The 23181-nt window shown below is 43.7% G+C and overlaps 2 protein-coding genes across 2 annotated transcripts in view; both read left to right on the forward strand.

Annotated features, from left to right (window-relative positions):
- The window catches only part of col24a1 (collagen type XXIV alpha 1 chain), a 106598-nt gene extending 104261 nt beyond the window's left edge, over window positions 1–2337 (forward strand). Inside the window, exons 59-60 of the mRNA XM_076278093.1 lie at window positions 285–503; window positions 769–2337. Coding sequence (XP_076134208.1) covers window positions 285–503; window positions 769–915 — 366 coding nt within the window. The 3' untranslated portion in view covers window positions 916–2337. The remainder of the gene's footprint in view (window positions 1–284; window positions 504–768) is intronic.
- A 2132-nt stretch (window positions 2338–4469) lies between these two features.
- znhit6 (zinc finger HIT-type containing 6) overlaps window positions 4470–23181 on the forward strand; it is a 24296-nt gene continuing 5584 nt past the window's right edge. Inside the window, exons 1-8 of the mRNA XM_076276630.1 lie at window positions 4470–4672; window positions 5148–5213; window positions 8322–8428; window positions 8553–8638; window positions 8757–8860; window positions 18013–18081; window positions 18293–18373; window positions 21676–21756. Coding sequence (XP_076132745.1) covers window positions 4557–4672; window positions 5148–5213; window positions 8322–8428; window positions 8553–8638; window positions 8757–8860; window positions 18013–18081; window positions 18293–18373; window positions 21676–21756 — 710 coding nt within the window. The 5' untranslated portion in view covers window positions 4470–4556. The remainder of the gene's footprint in view (window positions 4673–5147; window positions 5214–8321; window positions 8429–8552; window positions 8639–8756; window positions 8861–18012; window positions 18082–18292; window positions 18374–21675; window positions 21757–23181) is intronic.

The following is a 23181-nucleotide window of genomic DNA, read 5'->3' on the forward strand; positions in this document are numbered from 1 at the left end:
TCATGGATATGACTGTTGCGATTTCGGTTGTGATACGCATATTGTTACAGCCCTACAAAATAACACTTTAATGTGCGCATGTGCATTTTGCCAAGGTGAACCTTTATAATGTGGCTGTCAATATAGTATTGTAGTTATAAATGTAATTGTCTCTGCTGTATTTTTAACTGTATAGATAATGGCATGATGTGATCTTACTGTTCATATTGGTATCTTGAAGAACAATTAAAATGTTGCTTGGACTGGTGTTCATTCAAATCAATTTTTCATCCTGGCAATCATAGATGACATTTGACATTGGGAAAGTCCAGATGAAGTTCCTTCACCTGTTGAGCACAGAGGCCATGCAGACCATCACTGTCCATTGCCTAAATGACCCACCACGAGGGTCAACCACTGCGTCACAGAGCCAAAGACCACCGTTACAATTCAAGGGATGGAATGGACAGATTTTTGAGATGGACACTTTACTTGAACCTTATTTGCTCTCGGATGAGTGTGAGGTACGGTCCAAGTCTCTGATGGTAAAATACTGTGAAATAATTTAGGGAAATAATTAAAAGTCCACTCAAAACTGTTTGCTTGTGTGGACTTTATAGTGCAATTGAACAGTGGCTCATTTAGCCCTCAATAATGGCTTATAGCTATTAGCCCTTGATAATGGCTCAATAATGACGAATACAGACTGAGAATAGATTGAATTCTAAATCAGTAAAATTAACTTTGTTTATCTCTTGAATGGCCATATCTTCTCTTGTCTCCTGTTAGATTCAAGATGGCAGCTGGCACCGGTCGCGCTTTCTTTTTCAGACTCAGGACACCTATCAGCTTCCCATCGTTAACCTCCAGGGGCTCGCAGCTAGGCAGCCAGGAGAGCTGCGACACATTGAGGTGGGGCCTATCTGCTTTCTTTAGGAGGGAGTGCTCGCTCGCCCACCCATTCTCTTCCTCTCCCTGTCAGGTCAAACAGCCTGTGAACAAAAAAAAAAAGAAGTAGAACACCTCAGCTTTATCCATTCAAAATGGATGCCGTCAAGAGGTCACAAGCAGAGTACAGTGCAGCTTCCTCTGAAAAGCCACACCAGTCCCCCTGCGATGGCCCAAAGAAGTAACAGCGTTTATCTGTAGGACTATTGACTAATTCTGAAGAACTCAACAGAACTCAACGGAGGGATTTGTGTCCTTAAAAGGGAGCACAGGAAGAGGGTCATTTGCCAACACATTATCAAGAATATTGTATTCTCTGTTTGTTTGTTGGTTGTTTTAATTTTGTTATTTTTTTTTATTTTGTTTGTTGTTTTTGTCCATGTAGTGGTGCTAGGGTATGGTGTGTCCAGACCAAGAGTGACTGCTGTACCCAGAGCAAGGTTGCTACCCCCTTTCCCTACCTGAATCCCCAGAAGGCCCGAAACCCACCTCCTTTCCCCTGTTTTCCCCACCCCATCTTACCCGTCTCTAGCCAACCAGGCCCATTTGCCTATGGAGGAATACAGACTCCACCAGTGGAGCACTGTCTACATATAACTTCCTAAGAGTGCAATAGCTTGTGCATTATTTGCGGGAATAAAATAATTGCATTTTTCAATCAAGTCTTTTTTTTTTGTTATTATTTGTAAATTTAAATCCGTTGTCCACCCTGGACTCGTACATCGTATCAGATGGTGCTCTACCTCCTGTATGTTTTGCCTTCAAGTGTAGGTGCTTGTGTCAAGATTTTATTCAAAGTTGTATGTACTGGCTACATCAAGATATGTTCTGTTGTACAAGTACTTATTTGAATTTGGTCATTTCTTTCGTACTAAACTTAATTTATATGAACATTGTGTTAATAAATTATGTCACATTGGCTTTTCCATGGTGCTGCAATAGACACAAATAGTTAATCAGTGAGTTAGACATTTTTCCTGTGTATATTTTGACATTATATGGTTAATTATTTATATTAAGTTTTGTTTTGTTTTTTTCTCTCTCTCTCTCTCTCTCAAATTACTGCACCCCAATAAATTATACTATCTCCCAGAGATCTATTTGGTCAGTTACCAATTTTTCAAATAACTATTTATGTTAAATTTGTATTTGTGTATATATACACACACACAAACATGTGACATGTTTATTCCTTTTATATTTCCACTATCAGTTGGTGATTGTTGAAATGTTAACTGGCAGCTTACAGATAGCCAGAGCCAGACCACATCATAAACAGGAATCTTCATGTGTTAAATTATATAGCATTGAATGAACTGTAATTAAATAAATACTTTGGAGGATTTAAATAAAAAAATGTAAATATGAAATGTGTTGACATTAAATAAAAACTGTTTTAATCCCAAAGTAGCTATTGTTCTGGTTGTAGCTTTGTTAAGGTCGAAATCTCTTCACTAATACCAAAGTCCTTTTAGGCAAGTCCCTCCACTCGGCGGCCATATACCAACGTTTTATGGGCACTCATCGGGCACAGTCTTTGGGTCGAACTGCGCGTGCGCAAGGCTTCACGATTCCAATCTTGCTCCAGCGGCGAGATCATAACACATGATTGGCACGATGTCTTCACAACACACCATATGATTGGCTCAATGTATTCACATCACACCACATGATTGGCTCAATGTATTCACATGTCGACGTTTTGCCGAGGAAGGGGTGGGATATGTGTAGACAACGGCCATATTGGCGTGACAAACTAGCCCCATGCATTTCTATGGAGTATTTTTTGAGTGCTGTGTCCCTACATTAGAAAGTCTCTGCTAATACTAACTAACCACTTCCAAGATTCTCTTTGTAACATTACCTAGACGGATTTGTATGATTCCGAGGGCCATAAATCGATAGGGGGCCCTCATGGAACATAATAGCCAATATTATTATTTTTGGAAGGACCTGCAAATGTATTCTTTCATAGGGCCCAAAATTACCCTTATACGCATATTTGTGAATGGATCATTTCAGTTGCTGAGGGTGTTCACTGTTTTTTGTCTGTGTTTTTAAAGACATGCACTCTGATGTAGGCCTATACAGAATTTCAGCGTACTTATAAGAAGGCCAAGCAAAGATTCAGGTAAGATTGAGTGTTCGTGGAATAAATGCATCCAGCACATCATGAACCCTTCCATTTTGTGTGGAACACAGGAAACAATCTGAAGTGAAGAAAGTGTCACAGGGAAAACTATTACCAAGAAAGCATCATCCACCTCCACCTGTTGCCTTACTGCCCAGTCCTCCCCACCCCCACCCCTCCATCTCTCACACTCTGTCCCTCCATTTATTTTTATCTTGTAAAATTCTACTGGGATAGATATTGGCAATCTTTGGTCATGGTTCTTTTCAAAGAGGGAATTATTCAAGTCCTTGGTGGATGTCGGTCTTAGCTTTTCTAAAACGCCCTGGGGTGATTGCTCATGCCAATATATTGATAAATAAACTTGAATGTATTTGAAATTATATATAAAAAAATGGTGCAGTTTGAGACTGCTACAGTGAACAGTTTATAAATATCATAACATCATGTTAGAGCAAAAAATCTTTCAAGATGGAAAACCCTATAATCCATAGGCCAGGAGCCATTTATCTCTAATTTCTAATCTAAGCAACCCAGCCACACATGTAGCCTACCATTCAGTAACATTTAGAAAATAATTGTGACATTAGGCCTGTAACATTATAGTACTAAGGCATTAATGACTTTCATATGGGTAAAAGACACTCAGTCTCCAGGTAAGAGCAATGGTCCAGCAAGTCATGAATGTGTTCCACCATTGCAATTTGCCTGTGTTGTTCAGATATGTCCTTGCATTAAGTTTTGACAGCTCTCCTGAAATACCGCGCTACACATTCTTTCTGGGTAATTTATCAACATGAAACCTTATCCTTGCATTTTTTCTTGGAGGCCAGTGGCTCATAAAGCATTGTTGTCTTCATATGCCAGCACAGAACAGGGTGACGTGGAGTTGTGTAGTAAACTAGACCCTGAATGTAGCGTGAAGTTGGATTAGGAGCAAAGTACCTGTTACCTTGGATATGGTCATACCAAATAAAAAAGCTAGTGAAAGGAGAGCCTCCTCTTTGGCATCAATGATATAGTTTTGATTTATGTTGCACAGTCCTCTCCAGCCATAAAACGGCATAAGACAAAGGAATTATTGATATAAAACAATGATGTTAACAGAAACCATGGGTGCATGGTGTGTAGGCCTATTAATTGTAGATAATTAAAATATGTTAACAGTTGGCTATAGGCTACATAGCAAGAGTTCGCCATCTTCCACAGACAGGTTTAGTTTCCTGTAATAAAGAAAGGCATTATTGATAGCCTGACGCAGAAATCATTAAGCAATTGTTGTCATTCGTTGCTTTATCCTAGATCCATAATATAAAAATTCGATTTTCCAAACACCAGGGTGCGCTAGCAGTTCCTAACCAAACTGTACTGTCGTAATTGTCAACACGAATCGAATTACGGCATCGGCATCTCCACGTGTAGTCAGTGAAAGAAGTAACGTTAGCTGTTATCAAAACACGTTTGTGTGTAGAGGTTTTGCACAAATTTACTTGCCTTAATGTATGACAATATGGAATCATTGATCCTTCCAACAAAGGATGACTTCGATAGTGAATGCGACTCACCTGGTGAAATGAATGAAAGAGGAAAGAAGCGAAAGATATCCCTGACAAGGTAAAGTTAACTAAGTCAAACGCTTACAAACAGAACATGAAGTTCACAACATGGCAATGGACAATTCTGGCATATCGTTTATTTGTGAAGTACTTTTGTCTTACACTGTGATGTTAAACTAGATGAGTAACATTTAAGTGAGAGTGTGTGATATGCAAGACACACGTAGTGATACTCTGTTAAACTACGTCTTTTGACAACCAATGTGTTACTGTTAGGCTGTCTATCAGCAGCCAACAACGTTGGCTCGTGGTTGTTTGATAAGATAACGTGATCTAATTGAATTTCATACCACATAGTATACTTTCCATCTTAGCTTTCATGGGTAAGTTCCTCAACTAGATACGCATGAGCATCAGCAAGCAAGAGCAACGAGTTAATACGCCTGGCAGTCTATATCTTTATTCCATCTGAGTTAACGTTACCAGGCATTAACATCGTTTTGTTTGTTTCTCTATGTTGAACTTCTCAACAGGTGTGGTATGTGTGACACAGAGGAGGCGAGATATAGGTGTCCTGGCTGCATGACGCACTCCTGTAGGTGAGTTTGGAGAACAACATGTGTCGTAGCATTTCACTATTCTTCGAATTGCAAGACTTACATCCCAGATTCTCCCTCTTATATCACTCCGTAATTACCTTTTCATTCCTAGAATCCACAATTTATCTTCAATATTAAAATATACTGCCTTGCATATTAGAATTCCATGCTCAATGAAGTGCCAGTTGGCATTAGGGGTTGTATAAACGGTGCTATATCAATTCCTGAAAGAAAAGTTTGCCTTTGTCTGGGGAGCCCAAAGATTTTCATATGCAAGGTGACCTGTAGTATTCAGAGGAAGGGCACACACGTCTTTTTGATGTTGTCACCATAAGATTGTTATTACAGCCTTCAAAGTGTGCCAAAGATTTGTCATTCGCTTGATTCTGTTTCTTGGTATAGTTTGATCGGACTAATCCAAGGCCGCTTTCACGCTCATATGTTCTTGACTGATTTAAAGACAGTGCGTGTCTGTAACTAAGCTATCCATGGATGATTGAACTGGTCAAAGGATTTATAGCCAGGCTTTTAAACAGCAAAATGGCTAACTTACGCCAACAGTCTTGCAAAGTGGTAGCACATTGTGTAATTGTTGGAACATAAAATAAAAGAACATTCTAGGATGCTTGAAGGCCTAACTTTGAGAAACCAGTACTGGTAAATGGGGGTTCATTGTAATTAATTGGTACAAATTTGGCTAAAAACATTGTATCAATCAATTTAGTGTAGCCTATCATTCTGATGGAGGTAATATTGACCACCTCTCCAAGTAAAAATGGTAAGTGAATATATAAGCTAGTGTCAGTAGTCTCACTATTACATAGTCTGGTTTCAAGTGGGCCTTTCTATGGCAACTTTTTTCCAAGAATCACAACGACTGATTTCACTCTTTAGTGTATAAAGACATCAACAGTGCACCTGCCGAACAAGTTTATTTAAAAAAAGTAAAACTGAACAGTAGTATCTGCATCTGCATTTTTGTCATGGTTTCTCATTGTTTAGGGGCTCCAGTAAAATTTTTCAGCAACAAGTATTCAGCGATAAGGTCTGCAAGAGGGTCTTGCCAAATATTTTGCTTTCAGCGAGTCCCTGAAACGTAGGCCTACGGTATGAAGACAGATGATTTGGGCTTGGACAAGGTCCAGCAGATAGCTGACTCCTGTCTGTGGTGACCCAATTGTGGTCAAGAACCTGTCACCTTCTTCTGTGTTTATGAATTCCTTTCGTGATTAGGCCTATTACAGTTATTCTCAGTCACTTTGGGGCATTTCTTAGATCAGAATTGAAATTCTCAAAACTATGTGTTCAACTTCCACACCACACCATCTAGTTGTTTGTAATATATATATATATATATATATATATATATATATATATATATATATTTGTGCAAGCAACAAATGCTTTTGCACATCATCCATGCAACTGACTGTGTATAATTGTCTGCTGTTTTCATCAGTTGCTCCTGTCATGTTGGTCACAATGCATTATAGGGGAAACACAAAGGGAAATGTAGTGATCAACCAGGACTCTGAGCTCAGAAATGCATAATCATGAACTTTCAATAGTGCAGTACATGTAGGACAGTTACTGTATATATAGTTCTGTCAAAGGGATGTTTCCTACATTTTCTATTATTTCTAATGTTGTGTATTTTTGCTTACTATAAGGCGTTGGGGTACTGCAAAACTGTCTGTTTTTTCTTTCTTGTTTGACTGTGTAGTAAATTACATGATCTGGCAACAAACTGCTGTATGAATTCTGGTCAATCTCCCACATATAGTAATGTGTAACATTGTAGAACTGAAATTGATATGCGACTCAAAAAAGAGTAATATTTAGCATTTTCATTGTCATCAATCAGTAGGAAAATACTTATCAGAATAAATATTTTGACTGCCTTGTTCGTAAAGAATGACGCGAGAACTTGTCATTCTGATGGCACTGACATGTCCATTAGCGTAAATACTTGTACTTGCTTTTGAGACATAAACTAAGCATTTTGGCCAAGTGACGTGCATTTCGGGTAATCCACTCTGTGGTGCTCTGTGGTCTACAAATTGTTTTGAGAAATGCATTTACTGTTTTGCAAACATTCATGATTTGAGAAATGACCCAAAGTTACTGAGAAAAAGTGCCATGTGTCCCATTCCAACCTCAGTCCTTTTGGCCCACAGAGCTAGTGAAGTGAGGACCTGCCAGTGTAGCATGTAGCACCCTAACATAGAGTGGTAGTCCTTAGCATGTTTTATCCTCCTTCAACATGCTATTTGCCATCACCAGAAATGCAAGTGTAGTAAAATCTCTAATTAACAAACATACATTGGTGTGTTTAGCTTTTTTCCATGTCATTTCATAATGATATTTACTACTGCTAATGGTTGCCAAAGTCACCAGAGACATACAGCAGATCGAGCAGACATGCAGCAGATGATTAAATGAAAGTGGCATGCTTATGGTTAAAGCACAGGGTGTCAACACTTATCATGTCACATTGGTCAGGCGTGCCCCCTCAAATAGATTTATGAACAACTCGAGGCTCCAAAAGTCTCCAGGCTGTCAAGACAGTGTGGTTCAAAGCCCAATCTGCCAGTCTGTCATGGCTAAATCTCCCCTGCCCAGTGCGGGTTTTGGATAGATTTACGCCCTTCTCTCTCTTTCTTTCTTTCTCTCTCTTTCTCTCTCTCTCTCTCTCTGCACCGGTGGTGCACAGAGTTTTCCAGCTCCTCTTATATAACACTGATTTCACATTTGGCAAAATGAGCTCCCACGGCAAGCACTTTAGTTCTCATCAAGACACTGAGTCGGGATAGTGCCGGCTGTCCTTAGGAGTTGAGTGTTTGGACTCAGGCCAAACCCGAAGCGTGTGATCTCGAACCACCATCACCACCACGTTTTCAAAGAGCAGCTTAGCATTGTACAGTGGAGTTTGTTTTGATTTGGCCTTGTAGCTTTTGGCTGGTGACCCTTGAGTCAGGTTTTTCACGAGGTGTTAGTGTGTGTGATTGTGGGTGTGGGTGTGTGTGTGGGTTTTCTTATTTTTGTAACAGTAGGAATGATTTGTCAGGAATTGCTGAGGTGTTGATATGTACTCTCTGCTCTCCCCAGTTTGGTATGTGTAAAGAAGCATAAAGTGGAGACAGGATGCAGTGGTGTTCGAGATAAAGCTGCTTTTGTACCCCTCTCTGAGTTTGATGAGATCAACCTCCTCAATGGTAAGGTTGTGTGTGTGTGTGTGTGTGTGTGTGTGTTTCTCTACATGTGTTTATCCAGCAGATCCCCATTTCATTTTTTTGCTGTTAGCGTTATGCTTTTCCATAATGTTTCCATTTCACCCAGACTACAGGTTTCTGGAGGAGACTGGGAGATTGGCAGATAGCGCCACAAGGGATGTCTTTACTCAGCTACCTCAACAAACTCAGAGGGTAAGACAGGGCTCAAAAGCCCAACTACAGGTGGGACTGTGTAGTGTTGTTGGGCTATTATTTTACAGTAGATGTTTGAGATGAGGGGTGCGGGATGACATACCGGTCTTGTCTACAGGTCCAGAAGCTGGCTAAGCAGGCCAACGCAGCTAAAATCAAACTAAAGGTCCTCCCCAGAACATTCACCAAAAGGAAAGAGAACTCCACCTTTTACCACAGAAGGTAGGCCATATTCCTTACAGCTAGATGTGGAGGTTAAAGAAGCTACTGTGATTATGTAATAGGACTCACTCTGAAAATCACTCATTAAGTCTTTAAAAGTAACATAGATCAACCATAAGTCCTTTTGTCCTTAATTTACCCCTGTGTCTCACATTTAAAAAAGATTCACTCATTCTAAACTGAGGTAATCATGTGTTTGGTTGCTTTTGAGGCTACCTACAGACAGACAACACAGGTGTACGGTTCATTTGTTCCCCTTCTTTTATCAGCCTGACTTAGGCGGGGATCACACTGGAAATAACGAAGCGGCAGCAGTAAGCGTAACGCAATGCTCAGACCATAATAAGTTCTATCTCGTTCCTACGTAATACAAAGCCGCCCTTACATTAAGAAAAAAAATTCTTAAAAAAAATACTCCTTGAACAGACCGCTTCAGTTGCACACCTGGTTTAACTTGGCTGTTGCTCACCTGTGTACTCTAGTGTCCTGCTCAGATTTCCACTTGTGTAGCCTATCGTTCCATGTGCCACAGTGTGCTTTTCATCAGTGAGGAGCATTCCATGCAAACATGGGAATGCTGTTTCTTCAGACAAAGAACAAGATGAGGATCGTTAGTGTCATTTTACATTTTTGTAATATGGCAGCTAGACATCTGTGCGAAGCTCAAAGGGGATATGCTTACATAGGCCTTTATTGCCAAGTGTGCTAGACTAAGACATCTTCTACTGATCATGTTTTGTTTTGATTGGCTTGTGGCTTTGTCTTGCTGTGCTGCTTTGATGGGCCTCATTAACACATCACAAGCAGTCAGCTACTCTACATTTCATGTGACGTGAACAATGTACCGCAAGACATATCAGATTCTAGATCGCACTTATCACAAGTAAGATCTCGGGTCCCCCACAGAAATGCTGTCTGAAGTCTGAACCAGAGGATGAGCTGTCAGTCCAATAGGCCTACCACATGGTGTCGCCCTTGCTAAATTTACAACAGTTCCGTTGATGCCTCCTCTCACTGCTCGGCATCCACTTCAGAGGGGTGTGAGGGTCACCCCTTAAGATGACCAAGGATGATGATTTTATAAAAAAAAAATAGAACACTGAAACTTTTTTGTCGTGTCGTTGAATGTGTGTAATGCACTGATTAATTTTGACAATTTTGTTTTTTTTGTTTTCAGGATTTGTTCATTTGCATATCAAGTTGTGACTTTACTGTATGGGTAATCATTGCACACAGTGGTGAATTTTTTCCAGTCGTGGAGCAAAAATTTCACTCATCCTGCACGTAATTATACTTCTGTTGCTCTGTTGGCTCAACATCAGTTGCAAAGGTAACAGTAGTATATAATGCAAACCAAGCACACAGTCCCAGAACAATATGTGAGGGCTAATGGCTGGAGAAAAGCAATATGCAGTTTACTACAAATAATGCAAGTTGGCAAGGTCTGGACCAGCTGTTCAGAGTCATAAAGTTGGCATGGACATAAATCTCAACTTTTAGGATGGTGCTTGAACACTCCTTGTAGGGTTAATAATGGCACTGACAGCTTGTAACTTTTACGACTTCATGCTGATTCCTCGCTCGTGGTCTTGCCTGCACAGCACACCCCCAAAGATAACTTACTGTATGTTTTTGTGCCCGTGTTGTTGGGTTGCCATGGCAACATCATTCACACTTCCCCAGGCCCCCTAGCCCACCCCCCCCCCCCCCCAAATTGTCCGTACAGAATGTCCACATGTTGGCGTACCATAGGCCCCTATATTTTTGCCAACACTTCTCCTCTTCCTGTTTCCACATCACAGGACTTCCTGTTGTGCTGCTGGTGGTCCAGCCGATTCTCAGAGCGACGCGCTCCTGAAGGGGACTCCCCTCTGTCACTCTAGAAGAATAAATATTTATCCCTAAAATTGACTCGTAAAAAACGGGAAAGGGGGAGTGGGTGCAGCGTGGTGTTCTAAAGGATCTTTGGCGTGGCACATTAAATTCAATATTTGGGCGGCGACATTCTGTCATGTCTAGAATGGAGCCGAGATGTCAGTCAGACTTGCCATGTGTGAATGAGAGCATTGTCTCGCAGCACCCTCGTTTAGGTCACTGCTCTAGTCCAGGCCGACCGCCTCCCAGCTCTCCTGACATCTCTCGTGGATGCCACTGACATTGGAAACAGTGAGAGTGTGGTCCAAGGTGAACAAGAGTGAAGGCCTGTGTGAAAGTTAGCGAGTAGCAGGGATGTTGAGATTATAGCCTAAATGAGAGATCGATCTATAAAACTGACTGAGTAAGTGACATGTTTGAAGATGGGATATTTTTTCTCAAAGCCAACAGACATGGATGTCGGTGACAGCCCTGGTTACCTGATTCATTACATTTTGTATCTGTTAGTTGATAGTGTTTTGAGTGTAAGCCTAAAAAAACACACAACACTATAATGTCCTCTTGGCTAAGTGTGATGGTTTCCTCTCTAAACAGCTATTTGCACATGCTTAAAAAAAACTGTAATTTAACCTTGGCTATTATAGCTATTTGAGGCACTCCTTAACAGAAATACTGTCAAAACACTGCATGTCAACATAGTACACTGTGCAAAGACCAATAATGCTGTGCCGAGAAGTTTGTGATACTGTGCCTTTGCAAATGAAGCTGCTTGGAGTCTGTCCTTGTTTTTGTTCAACAGAAAAAAAAGATTTAAAAACTTCCCATAAGGTGCTTGAAGTGTGTACTTTCAAAATTTCCCAAAAGAATCATACGTATTGTTTCCCTCGAAAGCCTCCCTGCTGGTTGTCAACACCCCAAAATTCTGAGGAACAGACGCACGGATTCCAAATCCAAACCCAACCCGGCTTCGCATTGTCTTCTTGCTCAGCCTCGTTCTTTTCAAGTGTCTTGTGCCAGCAGTAGGCTGCCTCCTACTTATTAATGCAAAATCCACCGGACAATAGTGCAAGTGAGTGGGCTTAGGTCAATAGCATCCATCCACCATCATGCGCACTACCACTGAGAGATGGATGCATGATAAGTTGCTGGAGGACAAAAATGGGTTTCAGAATGTACCAAGTACATTATATAAAAAGCAGATGTTTTTACTCAAGTGACTGCAGATGGTTAGCGACATATTCATGCTACGCATTTGCGCTGCCAGAGAGAGAAAGAGGAAGATAATTATTGTCGGCTGGGTCTTAAGGCTTTCGTGCTTGGCTGATGGGTTGGTGTTGGTTGTGGGTTGGGGTGTGTGTATGTGTGTGTGTGATTGAGAGATTCTATTTTTATTTTTTTCAATTTTATTCACTCTCCCTCTGCCCCCTCTACCTCCTTTTCCATGGTGGCTGATGTCAGGCACAGGGCACACAATAAAGTATTTAACGAGAAATTACGGCCCCTGTAATTCCAAAGCAGCCATAGGGGCACAGATATGTAATAACTGGCACAGCATGTGGAACATTTGTCAGCTGCACAATTCTCAGTGGCTTCGCATGACATGGCAGTTTTCCTCTTTTTGCTCATGCACGACTAGGTCAAAGGTCGTAGAGATGTGTCTTTCTTTGTAAATGTTCTTGTGCTTAGAAATGTTTGATTAGATATGCCTGCCTACTTCTGATATGAATATTCCTATGCTTGCACCTGGGCGATATATAGGTTGTAATTGATTCGAAGCTCAAATTGCCAGACATTATTTAGTTTTACTTTCAAAGCCAGTGAGTAACAGTTCAGCAATTGCACAATGACAGTAACAGAATCACCCGTCCTGAAGGCTGTAGACCCGCAGAGGAAATTTCTTTCATCACCACTTAAGTTCCTAGATGGTTTGGTGTTCTGGTGTGTTTTTTCGTCTTTCCGAGTGATTGTATGTCTTTGGGGGAATGGGAAGGGAACACCGTGTTACCGTCCGGGCTTCAAGCAGTTTAGGTAATGTTGTCCCTGCAGATGTGCGATGAAACCACGGCAGGCCCAATAAGAATGCGACCCTGTGGTCCGCCTCGCAGCGGGAACACCCAAACAACGCGACTGTGTTTTGTCGTTTCTGCTTTCTTTATTTCCCTCCCCGCTCCATGCATGGGATGTGTGGTCGCCTTCCCTGTCCAAAATCATTTTACCTATTCACTTGTAGCAGGACGCTGGCCTCCTTCGGGACCAGTCTTTTCCACGTGCTATAGCTTTTTGGCCCGTCGTCACACTCGCCTTTCTCTCGCCGCCAAGGATTGTCGGACCAAGCCCAGTGCGATGCAACAATTTGCGCATTAAGTGGGACTGCAGCAAGAAGCAGCCAGCAAATGGTGGGCTTAAGGAACATCTGCCTGTGATCCGGCCTGGGCTCATGAGAGACCCGCTGTCCCTGCTGCACGGAGCCAGTGGATTTCTCAAAGTGGACCCCCCCCCCCATCTACCAACCCCACCCAGAAACACCTGGACCAGGCGCAGTGGTGAGTGTCGTGTGGCACTGCCACCACCACCGCTACCACCACCATCATCTCCCTCCTGTCTCTTGTGGTCCTGCAGGTGGTTGGCGAGATGGATGATTAGAAGGATGCATGGAAAACGGGTTCTTATGCCTCGCATGAAGTTGAGCCCCATGCTCAGCGCTTACTCATATTCCATATGCGCTCGTGTTGTGTTTTGCGGGGCTTATTACTGGTTAGATGACAAAATCCCCAAAGGCCTAGTGGATCCATCTGTCAGCAGCCCTGTTACACATGTGCATGTCTTGCTACCATGGCAGCGCTTCTTAGCTGGTTTCTCCTTCTTTCTTTTTTTTATGTCCTCGCTTTTTTTTTGTGGCAACAAAGCGTATGCGGCGAGGAGAGGAAGAGCCAGACTGAGAAAGTCATCATTCTGTCATAGCAGCCGTCTTCAGCGTTGATTCTTTTGATATTCCGAGCATGTCTAGCGGCCCGCCCGCACCTCTCGGCTCTTTGATCCCAGGCATCTGTGAGGGCGCAAATAACGGCAGCTGCCTATGGTCCCACTCAGTGAGAGTACCCCTACCCACCCACCCACCCAAGACTGTGACATTAATATACTCATTCAGGAACAGCTTAACACATGGCAGAGACCATGGGTGTGTTCCAAAATATTCCCTATGTCATGCACTACAGTTGAGGTCATTTCATGGAAAATGCGAGTGGTGTACTGAAGTGCGTGTGTGTGTGTGATGACTGCATGCCTTGCCAGCCCAGTAGTGTGATTATTACCTGCTCATGTTCTTCATTTCATAATGTCCTGGAAACTCTACCTCTAAATGAACGTGCAACGTGACTGGGAAGTGAAGGCACACGCAAATCCACTGTCGTCTATGCTACTGTAGATGCACAAACGTCTCTAGCATCCTTTGTGCACAAAGATTAAAACAAAGAGTCCGAATAATGCCATTTGCCTTTGAAAGGACAATATTCCCACAGGGACTGTTATGACATAATCCGCAATATCTTTGATTTGATGACTAGGATATCTGTTGCTCTCTGTGTGTTTTTTGAAGTGATTTGAACATGAGGTCATTGCATCTCCAAATGATGTTATTGGTTGTTTTGTTTTGTCCTCAAGGCCTACAGATCAAGACCATTTCTTCCGCTGTTTTCCCAAATTAGAACCGTGACAGTTGCCTTGTGGAAATCAAACACAGAGCAAACCTTGAATGGCTGACTGACTCTGGATACTGTAATCAGTGACACCAGAGCTGGAGGTTTTTGGGGCTTCAAGGAGGGCTGGTACATCTGGCAGCATCAATGATGGCCCCCGGTATCCCCCCACCGATGGAGGCATGACAACAAGGCTCCGCGGAGTATGGCTGGATGTGGAAAAATGAAGCTATTTTCAGTATTTGTGCCTCCACGCTCAGAAACAGCACTGAATGAGAGGAATGTGGAGCACACAAGATCGTTTCCAGAGACCACGCAGCATAAAGTACAGTGTGTCACTGAGGCTGTTCTCTTTTGGTGGGATGCTTTCAAAAATGTCTTGTTGACCCAGCATTTGACCATAGCAACCCTGTGTTTGTTTTTCCGACCCAAAATGTAAGAGATGGTTTCATACACATAACCAGGTGTAGCCCAAAGTGAACTGCTTATTAACTGTTTTAAAAAGGACAGCGCATATCTTTCTCCTGACCTCATTCGGGTGAATTTGCATGGAGACACGACTATGAAAGTGAAGATGACCCCTGAAGCGTGGGTATGCAAGGTAGGCGCCCTAGTTTTCGAGTTGTTGCTCCTTAAGGTTTTCAGGCAGTCCACTATAGACACTCTCATGTCACCACAGAGACATGAGGTAAGCACTAATGTATGTGTCTTTTCTCATGGAGCCATCTAGTCTTTGACTTTTCACTTTCCCTTGGCTGGAAGGATTGTTTTCTTGCTGGTTATTAGTGCCATCCCTCCTTCATGCCTTGACATTGAGCGATGGCGTGTGTGTGCTGCTGGAATGCATCCTGACCTCTCCTGACGAAATGCCTATGTGCGTCCTCCAGCCAAGCCCTTTTTCCATTGGAAAAATGCTTTCCATTCGCAGTAAAGGCAGAACAATGCCCTTACACCTGGCATTCCAGCCCTCCTCCGACACACTCCCTCTCCCCTCACCCCTCCACCCCCCCACTCCGTCTGCACCACGCAGTCCAAGCAAACACTCATAAATTCCTCAGTCCTGGAGGGCAACGGAATACCTCCGCACCTGCACAGGGAATCCCTCTCAGCGCACACCATAGCTCACCTCTACTCTCCGCACATCCCAGGCCAGCCTGCCTCTGCCAGTAACCTGTCTGCCAGTCAGCCTTCCTGCCCACCCGCCCGCCCACCTCCATGTGGAAACTCATATAACAACCACCTCTGATTAGGATGTTCTGCCAGCTGTGCATATTTCTGTGTTCGGCTTCTTCCTCTTCACCCTCCTCTCTCCTCTGTTTTTCTTCAAAGAGAGACTTTGTGGGGTGGATCAGACGGGGGGGAAGGGAGGGAGAGAGTGAAAAGAACAAAAAAATATCTCCCTGGGTTGTGTAACATTGCCATCTGGTACAGAATATTCTCCACCATTAGAAACAGAACCAGAACTGGAGTTTGGCTGGTGTTTGCGGGAGCGTTGGGAATTCCAGGCTAGGCTGGGCCTGTTGCACTGTTTTCCTGTCTACTCCTGTTCAGAAGGCAACAAGAACCTTTCGACTTTCTGCTCCTGCTGCTTATCTTAACTTCCAGTTGATTGCTGTGAGCTGCCTATCAGTAAATAGCAGTGCTATTCTCCAAAACATTTTTGATAGTTAAAAATTAAGCAAGTAATCTTGAAGCCTTCCCCACACTGGTTTTGTTGATATTTTTTGCACCAGTCTTCAGGCACTGCTAAAAGAGGGCAGATGAGCCAATAATAAACAACTAAATGAGGACCATAAGTGGCTGCAGTGCTGTATTTTTAGTACAACCTCTCTTGACTGAATCCCTGCTGGTGGAACAGGGCAAGTTGTTCCCCAGCCATGCCCGCCACCAGCCTCAAAAGTGGTTTGAAACAAAGTCAAGCGCTAACGTCCCTCAGCTGCGGCGTGGCAGCCCTCGAGTTCACCGGTGTCGCCCGTGTAGGGTCAAGCTGTTCGCAGACCTCTACTGAGCACTAATAAGGAGCCGTAAAGTTGCCCAGAGCTATTACAGGACTGTGGGGAGCTGTTGATCTCACAAACATCGCCCTCTGGCTAATGCACTCGCTGATTGAGATGGAATAGAGAGAAAGTGTGTGTGTGTGTGTGTTCATGTACATCTGTGTGTGTATGTGGATATGCTTGGGAGAGGGGGAGCGATGGGTAGTATGGAGTTTAACCCCACCCGTTTAATTGGCACCACACCCTCTGCATGGATGGCTCACAGCAGTGACCACATGAAATAAAAGCCGTACTTTATAGCCTGCTTGAGCTCGTGATGGACCCGGTGCCAGCAGTGCTGTCTTAAACAGATGCCCCTGCTGTAGTAGCTACACCCACTGTCCTTTGCGAAGTGAATCATGACAGGGCCCTCGTCTGTGTGTCTGCATTTTGTGTGTATGTGAAAGTATGAGAGAGAGAGAGAGAATGTGACTATCGAAATTATGACAATTGTATAGAGCATGTATATTCCTCCAGATTAGAAGGGACCGCACCTAGTTTGTCTCTCCACAGTGCGAGTATGTAGAAGACGGTCCCAGCTCTTAATTGTCACCATATTATCTGTACATGTGATTACAACAGCACCCAGGCTACAAGAGTTTGATCTGCACTGCACACGTCGAAAGGGAATCCCCAGTAGACCCAGAATAGTAATCCGTCATAAATCCCAATCAAAGTACGAAAGTTCTGTTTTGATTAGACCCACGCTTGTCAAAATACACTTCATCATTCCCACTAATCCCAGTAGGCTCAGTTGCTTCGCTGTGGTCCCTTCACCCCTATCGACGTTGTTTATGGCAAAGCGAGCAAAAGTGAGTGAACGAGGATCACTGTGTTCTCCCTCTGTCCGAGGAGGGAGCATGGTGGTGGGGGGCAAATGTTTTGCGCTCATCGGAGAACACCTAGCAACCTCTAGTAACTGTAGCCCCAGTCGACACCCCACAGCCGTGCCTCATTTCAGCATTGCTTGCCAGCTGGAGCACCACTGCAGAGCCCTCGTCATCGTCGCCTTGACGACTGGGGTCAACTCGCTCCACACATGCACACACAGCTACGTACACACACACACACACACACACACACATACACACACACACACACACACACACTTCGGATGTTGAGCCAGTGTGTACTGGTTGCAGTGTGCGTGGCCAGCGAGGCCTCTGAAGGACAGAGCTGAAGATCCGAGCCGCTGGGATCGGTAGTAGTTCTGGACGTCTCGCTTGCGAAAGATCTAGGCGAGACCTGAGGTTGAGAAAGTCCTATAATTATTGCCCCTGTGATTAGTCATAATTGCAATGATCCAAAGTATGTCGCACAGTAAGAAATATTGACTGCTGAGTGTTTTTCATTTGGTGGCCTCGAAAGGATATTCTTTCTATCAGTGTTGAATAAACCTCTAATTCAGCTGTCAATATCTGACTAGTGTCTGTAAATAAGCATCTGGGTTATGGCAACCTTTAATAAGTTAGCGCCATCTGTCATATGGTTGTTTGCTGTTGCATTGAAAGTCCCATTGATCATTTTTTATTTTCTGTTCCCACAGAGAGGGACGTTTCTACTGGCATCTGAAGCTCCTTTTCCCCCAGAGCAGTGCTGAATATGCAGAAGAGAGGTGTGCACTGTTCCTTGAAGGAACTGTCAAGTAGTAAATATGTAGAACTTAAGTTTAATACCTATATTTGTAACACCTGTGGAATTATGTTTTTATTATCTAAAATAGCTGTATATAATCCTGAAACTATATAAATCTTGAAATTGAAAAAGAATTTCCTTGTGCACTCTCAACATCACCGGTCATGTTTGGACTATTTTTCTTTTTCCAGAGTTCCAGATAATCAAACCTTGGAGGAGATTCTCAAGTCTTACATCCACCCCACAGAGTCTGACCCAATTAGACGGCAAAAGTAAGCTTGTGTCCTCATGTTGTCAAGGTCATCTAGTCCCAACGTGGTCAAAGCTACCAACTGAACACTCCTTAGCTCTGTGTTCTTAAATAGATTTTTGTCCTGAGTGTCATGTATGTAGGCCTTCCAGAGTCAATGTGTGCATTGCATGTCACTCTGGTTTGTCACTGTGCCGTTTAACTCCCTGCCGTCCAAGTGTGAGCCCAAATTGCGTCAAAGGAAAACGCTTATAACACCCGCCTCGTGGATTAAGAGAAAGGTAGAGAGAATCAAGCCTTCAGCACATTTACTTTGGCAAGCTGGCGTACCCCTGGGTTTCTTGACAGACAGACAGACAGACAGACATACAAATATATAGCTTGGGGACAGATTTAGAAATCGGTGAACCATGGTAAGGTTTGGTCGTCCAGATGGCTAAAACACTGATGTGCTCCTCCAGGCTATTAGCGGTCTCTGAAGAAAGGATACGAACAGAACAACGCGTCCCATCTCGGCAAGCTGACAGTGATGAAAGCGATTTCACCAGTGGCCCTAGGAAAAAGAGCTAAAATGGAATTATGTGATATTTTCACAAAGGTCATTGCTACGGGGTGTGGGTTCATCTCTGGGTTAAATGGGTGCCTGAATTCAGATCGAATGCCTCACGCCTGTTAAGTGTTTGAGTGTGTGCGGGGGGAATCTCACACCGTTCCAAAGTTGAAAACGATCATGACAATGGGATGAAAGGAAAGGTTAACATGTTGTTTATCCTCAATCTGTTCCATAGAAATGAGATAGGAAGGCAGACCATGTGCACCCATCAAGCGAGAGCTATTATCTACGACCTCCTGCAAAATGTCACACAAAGAAAACTGACTTTGCCCTTGCGAAACACACTTAGCTTGCAGTCTGGCTCACTGGAGAGTTTTACACATTTTTTTTCTTTTTCTTTTTATGAGACCAGAGTGTCCAGGCCTTGTTACCATCTTCAAATCTGAAGCAGTGATTCATTGAAAAGTGTAAATACACTAGATTACCATATTTTAATCTCACCATATTTTAAGAATAGTTGTAAAAGACTAACAATGTGATAATGGTCCTTGAGAATCAGCAGGCATTCTTTCTCCACTCTTGAATGACCCATTTAGCAAAATTGATTTGAGTGTTTTGTCCAGCATTGTGTCTCCACAAACTAAAACGAGAGCTATTATAGTCAGGGAATGTACTCAACAAACAGCACCGTTTGGTTCTCATTTCTTTTTCCAAGTAGACCACTGAAGTGAGGGTGTGGACCACACTGAGCTCATTGTGTCTCTTAAGAGTTGCGGTTCCCAACTGAGATGAAGATAAAAGCACCATCGTAGACCTATTGACATGGACTGTAATGCAGCTACAGTCTCCCCTATGTCCTCGGTGTGAAGGCCATCAGAAAAGTCCGGAAGAGACTCTAGGCATTCCGCTCAGCCCAGATGTCACTGGATCCTTCTGTCCCCCGCTGCTTCTTGGCCGTTCTGCCCTAAGGATATATCAACAACCATCAGCAGATTCTCCGAGGGGAGGGATTCATTAAGTCTTTGTATCCTAGCCAAAAGAATCTGTCATCTTGGCGAGGCGGAGTGCCATTACAGCTTAACCAGACACAACAGACGTGTTGTCGCTGTCGTTCTCTCTGATACGTCTAATTGACCCAGTTAGAAGACAAGCCTTGTCAGAGACGCCAGTTTGAGCCGCAGATGAAACCTGTGCCATGGATACCCTCCCTCACTTCATCCCCCCCATAATCAAATTGTGGTACATTATATCTGAGTATTTCCCAGACGAGTCCATAAATCAAATCTCGCACAAATTGCTCTCCATGTCTGGACATGGTAGGAATGCAAAAAAAATCGGGTACAAATATAGCTCTAAGCTGATAAAGCTGTGTCCATGGTGAACACATTAGGCCGTACACCAAGCTCCAGTCTAAACTATCACTTACTATTATTGTTACAAGTTGCGTAACACGGGGGAGGGTGTGCGCGAACACAGCCATATTTCAATAAGGTGTTGGCTTACAGAAAATGATTTTCTTTCATCTTCCTGCCATACGTCGTACCCTCAGCTCTCCTAGCCAGGGCTGCAAAGTGCATTTGGAGTGGCAAGAAAAGTGGGGTTAGTCTTACAGACATTTACTGGAGCTTGTGGTTCGCTGCTCTGGTCAAACAATGAATCACGCCAAATAAAACCCTTTTGCCCGTCTGCACACGTCTGAAGCGGATGTAGCAATTGACGGAGGCGAGAAACTAGGCCCTCAGGCGTGTCCAGGACATAAATCATCTTCCAATGTCGCCTTTTCCTCCCAGTCTTAGGCTTCTTATTCATGTTTCTTTACACAGCAGTGACTTCTTCAGTCATCTCTCGTAGACGCATGCCCTCACGCTCTGCCCTACTCTGCCACGGCCTCTTCCGTTCTCGATGGAATCATTAGGAAGTAATGCGGCAGTATGTCACCCTTTGGCAGCCGTGAGCCAGCACGCCTGTCGTCTTTGGTAAGTGCGGTGGCGGTGACGCGCAGCTTGGTCGGCTCAGGCAGCACCGTGACAGAGCAAGCGGTGGAACAAGGACTTTTTACACTCCCGGCGTGACAAGGTTTCCCATAAAGCCATGTAAACGGATCCAGTTGATTGAGCAGAGCAGGCATGTGCGCCAGAAACACTCAAGCTGGCGTGTTAGCGATTAGAGTCCCTATCAGACCTTCGCTTGCAATCACACACAAACACACATTAATGGTCAGCTTTTCTTCCAATGACCAATCACCATCCCAGTCCTGTAAAAAGGGCCTTTGCTTAGTCTAGATTTAAGTGTTGGGGTTAACTGGACAAGAGTCATTGCTAATTTGTTTAAAGAACTGCAACGGTGGCATTGCTATAGGTTCTCACAGCAGGGAGCACTTGGTCTTGTGTCACGTCCAACAGACAGTATGTTCTCAGGGTTGTCTGGACCTTCTCACCGATCCTCTTTCAACATCATTTATCATAGATAAAGGAATGTTCTCCTGTTAGGTCAGTGTTATGTCAAGAAGCCACTGTGTCTAGTAGCGTCTGCTATCTCTGCTCACTTACCAAGCCATCCTGTTTGGGTGAGCACTGGTAGTCTTGTCACTAGAATGTGTAGTGTGTATTCATTTTTTTGTCGTTTAAAAAAAATAGTTTGACTAATATAATAATTCGATTTTTACTGTGTGTTTGTATGTATGTATATGGTTTTATCATGTAGCATTAATGAACACTAGATGTGTAAATGTGATGTAGATGTGTTTTTATTATATATTTTTTGTCTTGCAGGTTAAAGATTTATGCTCATTCCCCAGTGGACCATGTTAGAGTCTTTATGAAGGCAGAGGAGAACAGGCCTAATTCGCTAAGGTAAGGCTTACTTCATTTTATATGAGAACTCTCATACGAGAACATGGGATTGTAACTTTTTATGGCATGAAGCGTTCTACTTACTGGTAGGTACCAGTGTTGTGGGGGGAAGTCAATCCCAAGTAATTAAACAAATTCACTCAAGCATGCACGCTCTGATGAGGTGCATGTTAAGTGTTTTAGTTATTGCGCCCAATTGGTTGGTGCCACCATGAGGTCTTCACGCTCTGAAATTTCCTCGGAGGCTGCTGGCAGTACAAAGACGTCTCCGTCATCGCCGCGTTTTACCCTGCCCATCCAATCCTGATTGATTTATCTTGCTTGTATGAAATCGACATAATTGCTTCATGAATACAACATCACTCCTCGTAAATTCCTTTCGAGTTATGTAGTGAGAGCAGGCCTGGGATTTTTTTTCCCTCTCTCACTTTCTCTCTCTCTCTCTCTCTCTTTCTCTCTCTCTCTCTCTCTCTCTCTTTCTCTTTCTCTCTCTCTCTCTCAATCTGTAGTCATCTCTTTAACTCTTACGAATGCCATAGATTGTGTTTAAGAACAGAAGGTCAGAAAGGAAGTGATCGTTGTGATTGACCCACCTGTGTGTAGGAGTTGTGGGGCGGGGTTGGAACAGAGCCACAGGTGTGCATGACAACTGAATGCCCCCACCACCCTCCTGTTCCACCTTGCCCTTCCTCCACCTTCCTCTCTTTCTTTCCCTGGCTACACTCCATCTGTTTCTGTCAGGCACATTCTGAGCGATAGCCTCCCATTAATACCCTCTACTCATGTACTTGCCCTCCCTGCAGCATTCCTCTACCCTATTCACCTCCACCTCCTTCAGCCTCATTACCACTCTACTCCATAACGGGTACAAGACGTTCACATGTAACCTTTGCTCCAACATCCCTCAGATACCCCCCCCCCCCCCCTCCCTTTCCTAGCTTAACTTAATATACAGACCTTATGCATCTCTGGCGTTGTAAGGTTTATGTAAGTAGCTGTCTGTGGCTCAGCTTGTCAAGGGGAGAGAGCACTTTAAAGCCCTGGATTACGGCCCACTGAATACCACTGTCTGTCTGCGGGGGGATTCCAGGCACGGTGTGGCGCGTGGGGGCAGTACAGAGGACAATGGGCCCAGATGTTGCCAGCGTGGCCCCAGAGCCATCGGCCAGCTTTTTTAATGGGTGCACTCGAGCACCGCCTGAGTTTACACTGCGGGCCTCGTGGTTTTGCCCACCATGGGGGTGAGAGTTCAGAGTTGGCACGCAACCACTATCTATCTGGATAAGCCACCGTGGACTGACCCATGAAACCGCAGCCCGTTATTTGTTGCCACGATGATGAAATTGTAGCACTTGAGATGTGAATGAAGGGTTTCGCTTGAATGGGCTGTTAAAAGACGTCACCACTCTACTCATGAAGCAGTTT

The sequence above is a fragment of the Alosa pseudoharengus genome, unplaced genomic scaffold, assembly GCF_046254945.1.
Source record: "Alosa pseudoharengus isolate Yale_2024_CS ecotype anadromous, Long Island Sound unplaced genomic scaffold, YU_APseudo_1.1 YU_APseudo_1.1_scf_11, whole genome shotgun sequence".
NCBI lineage: Eukaryota > Metazoa > Chordata > Actinopteri > Clupeiformes > Clupeidae > Alosa > Alosa pseudoharengus.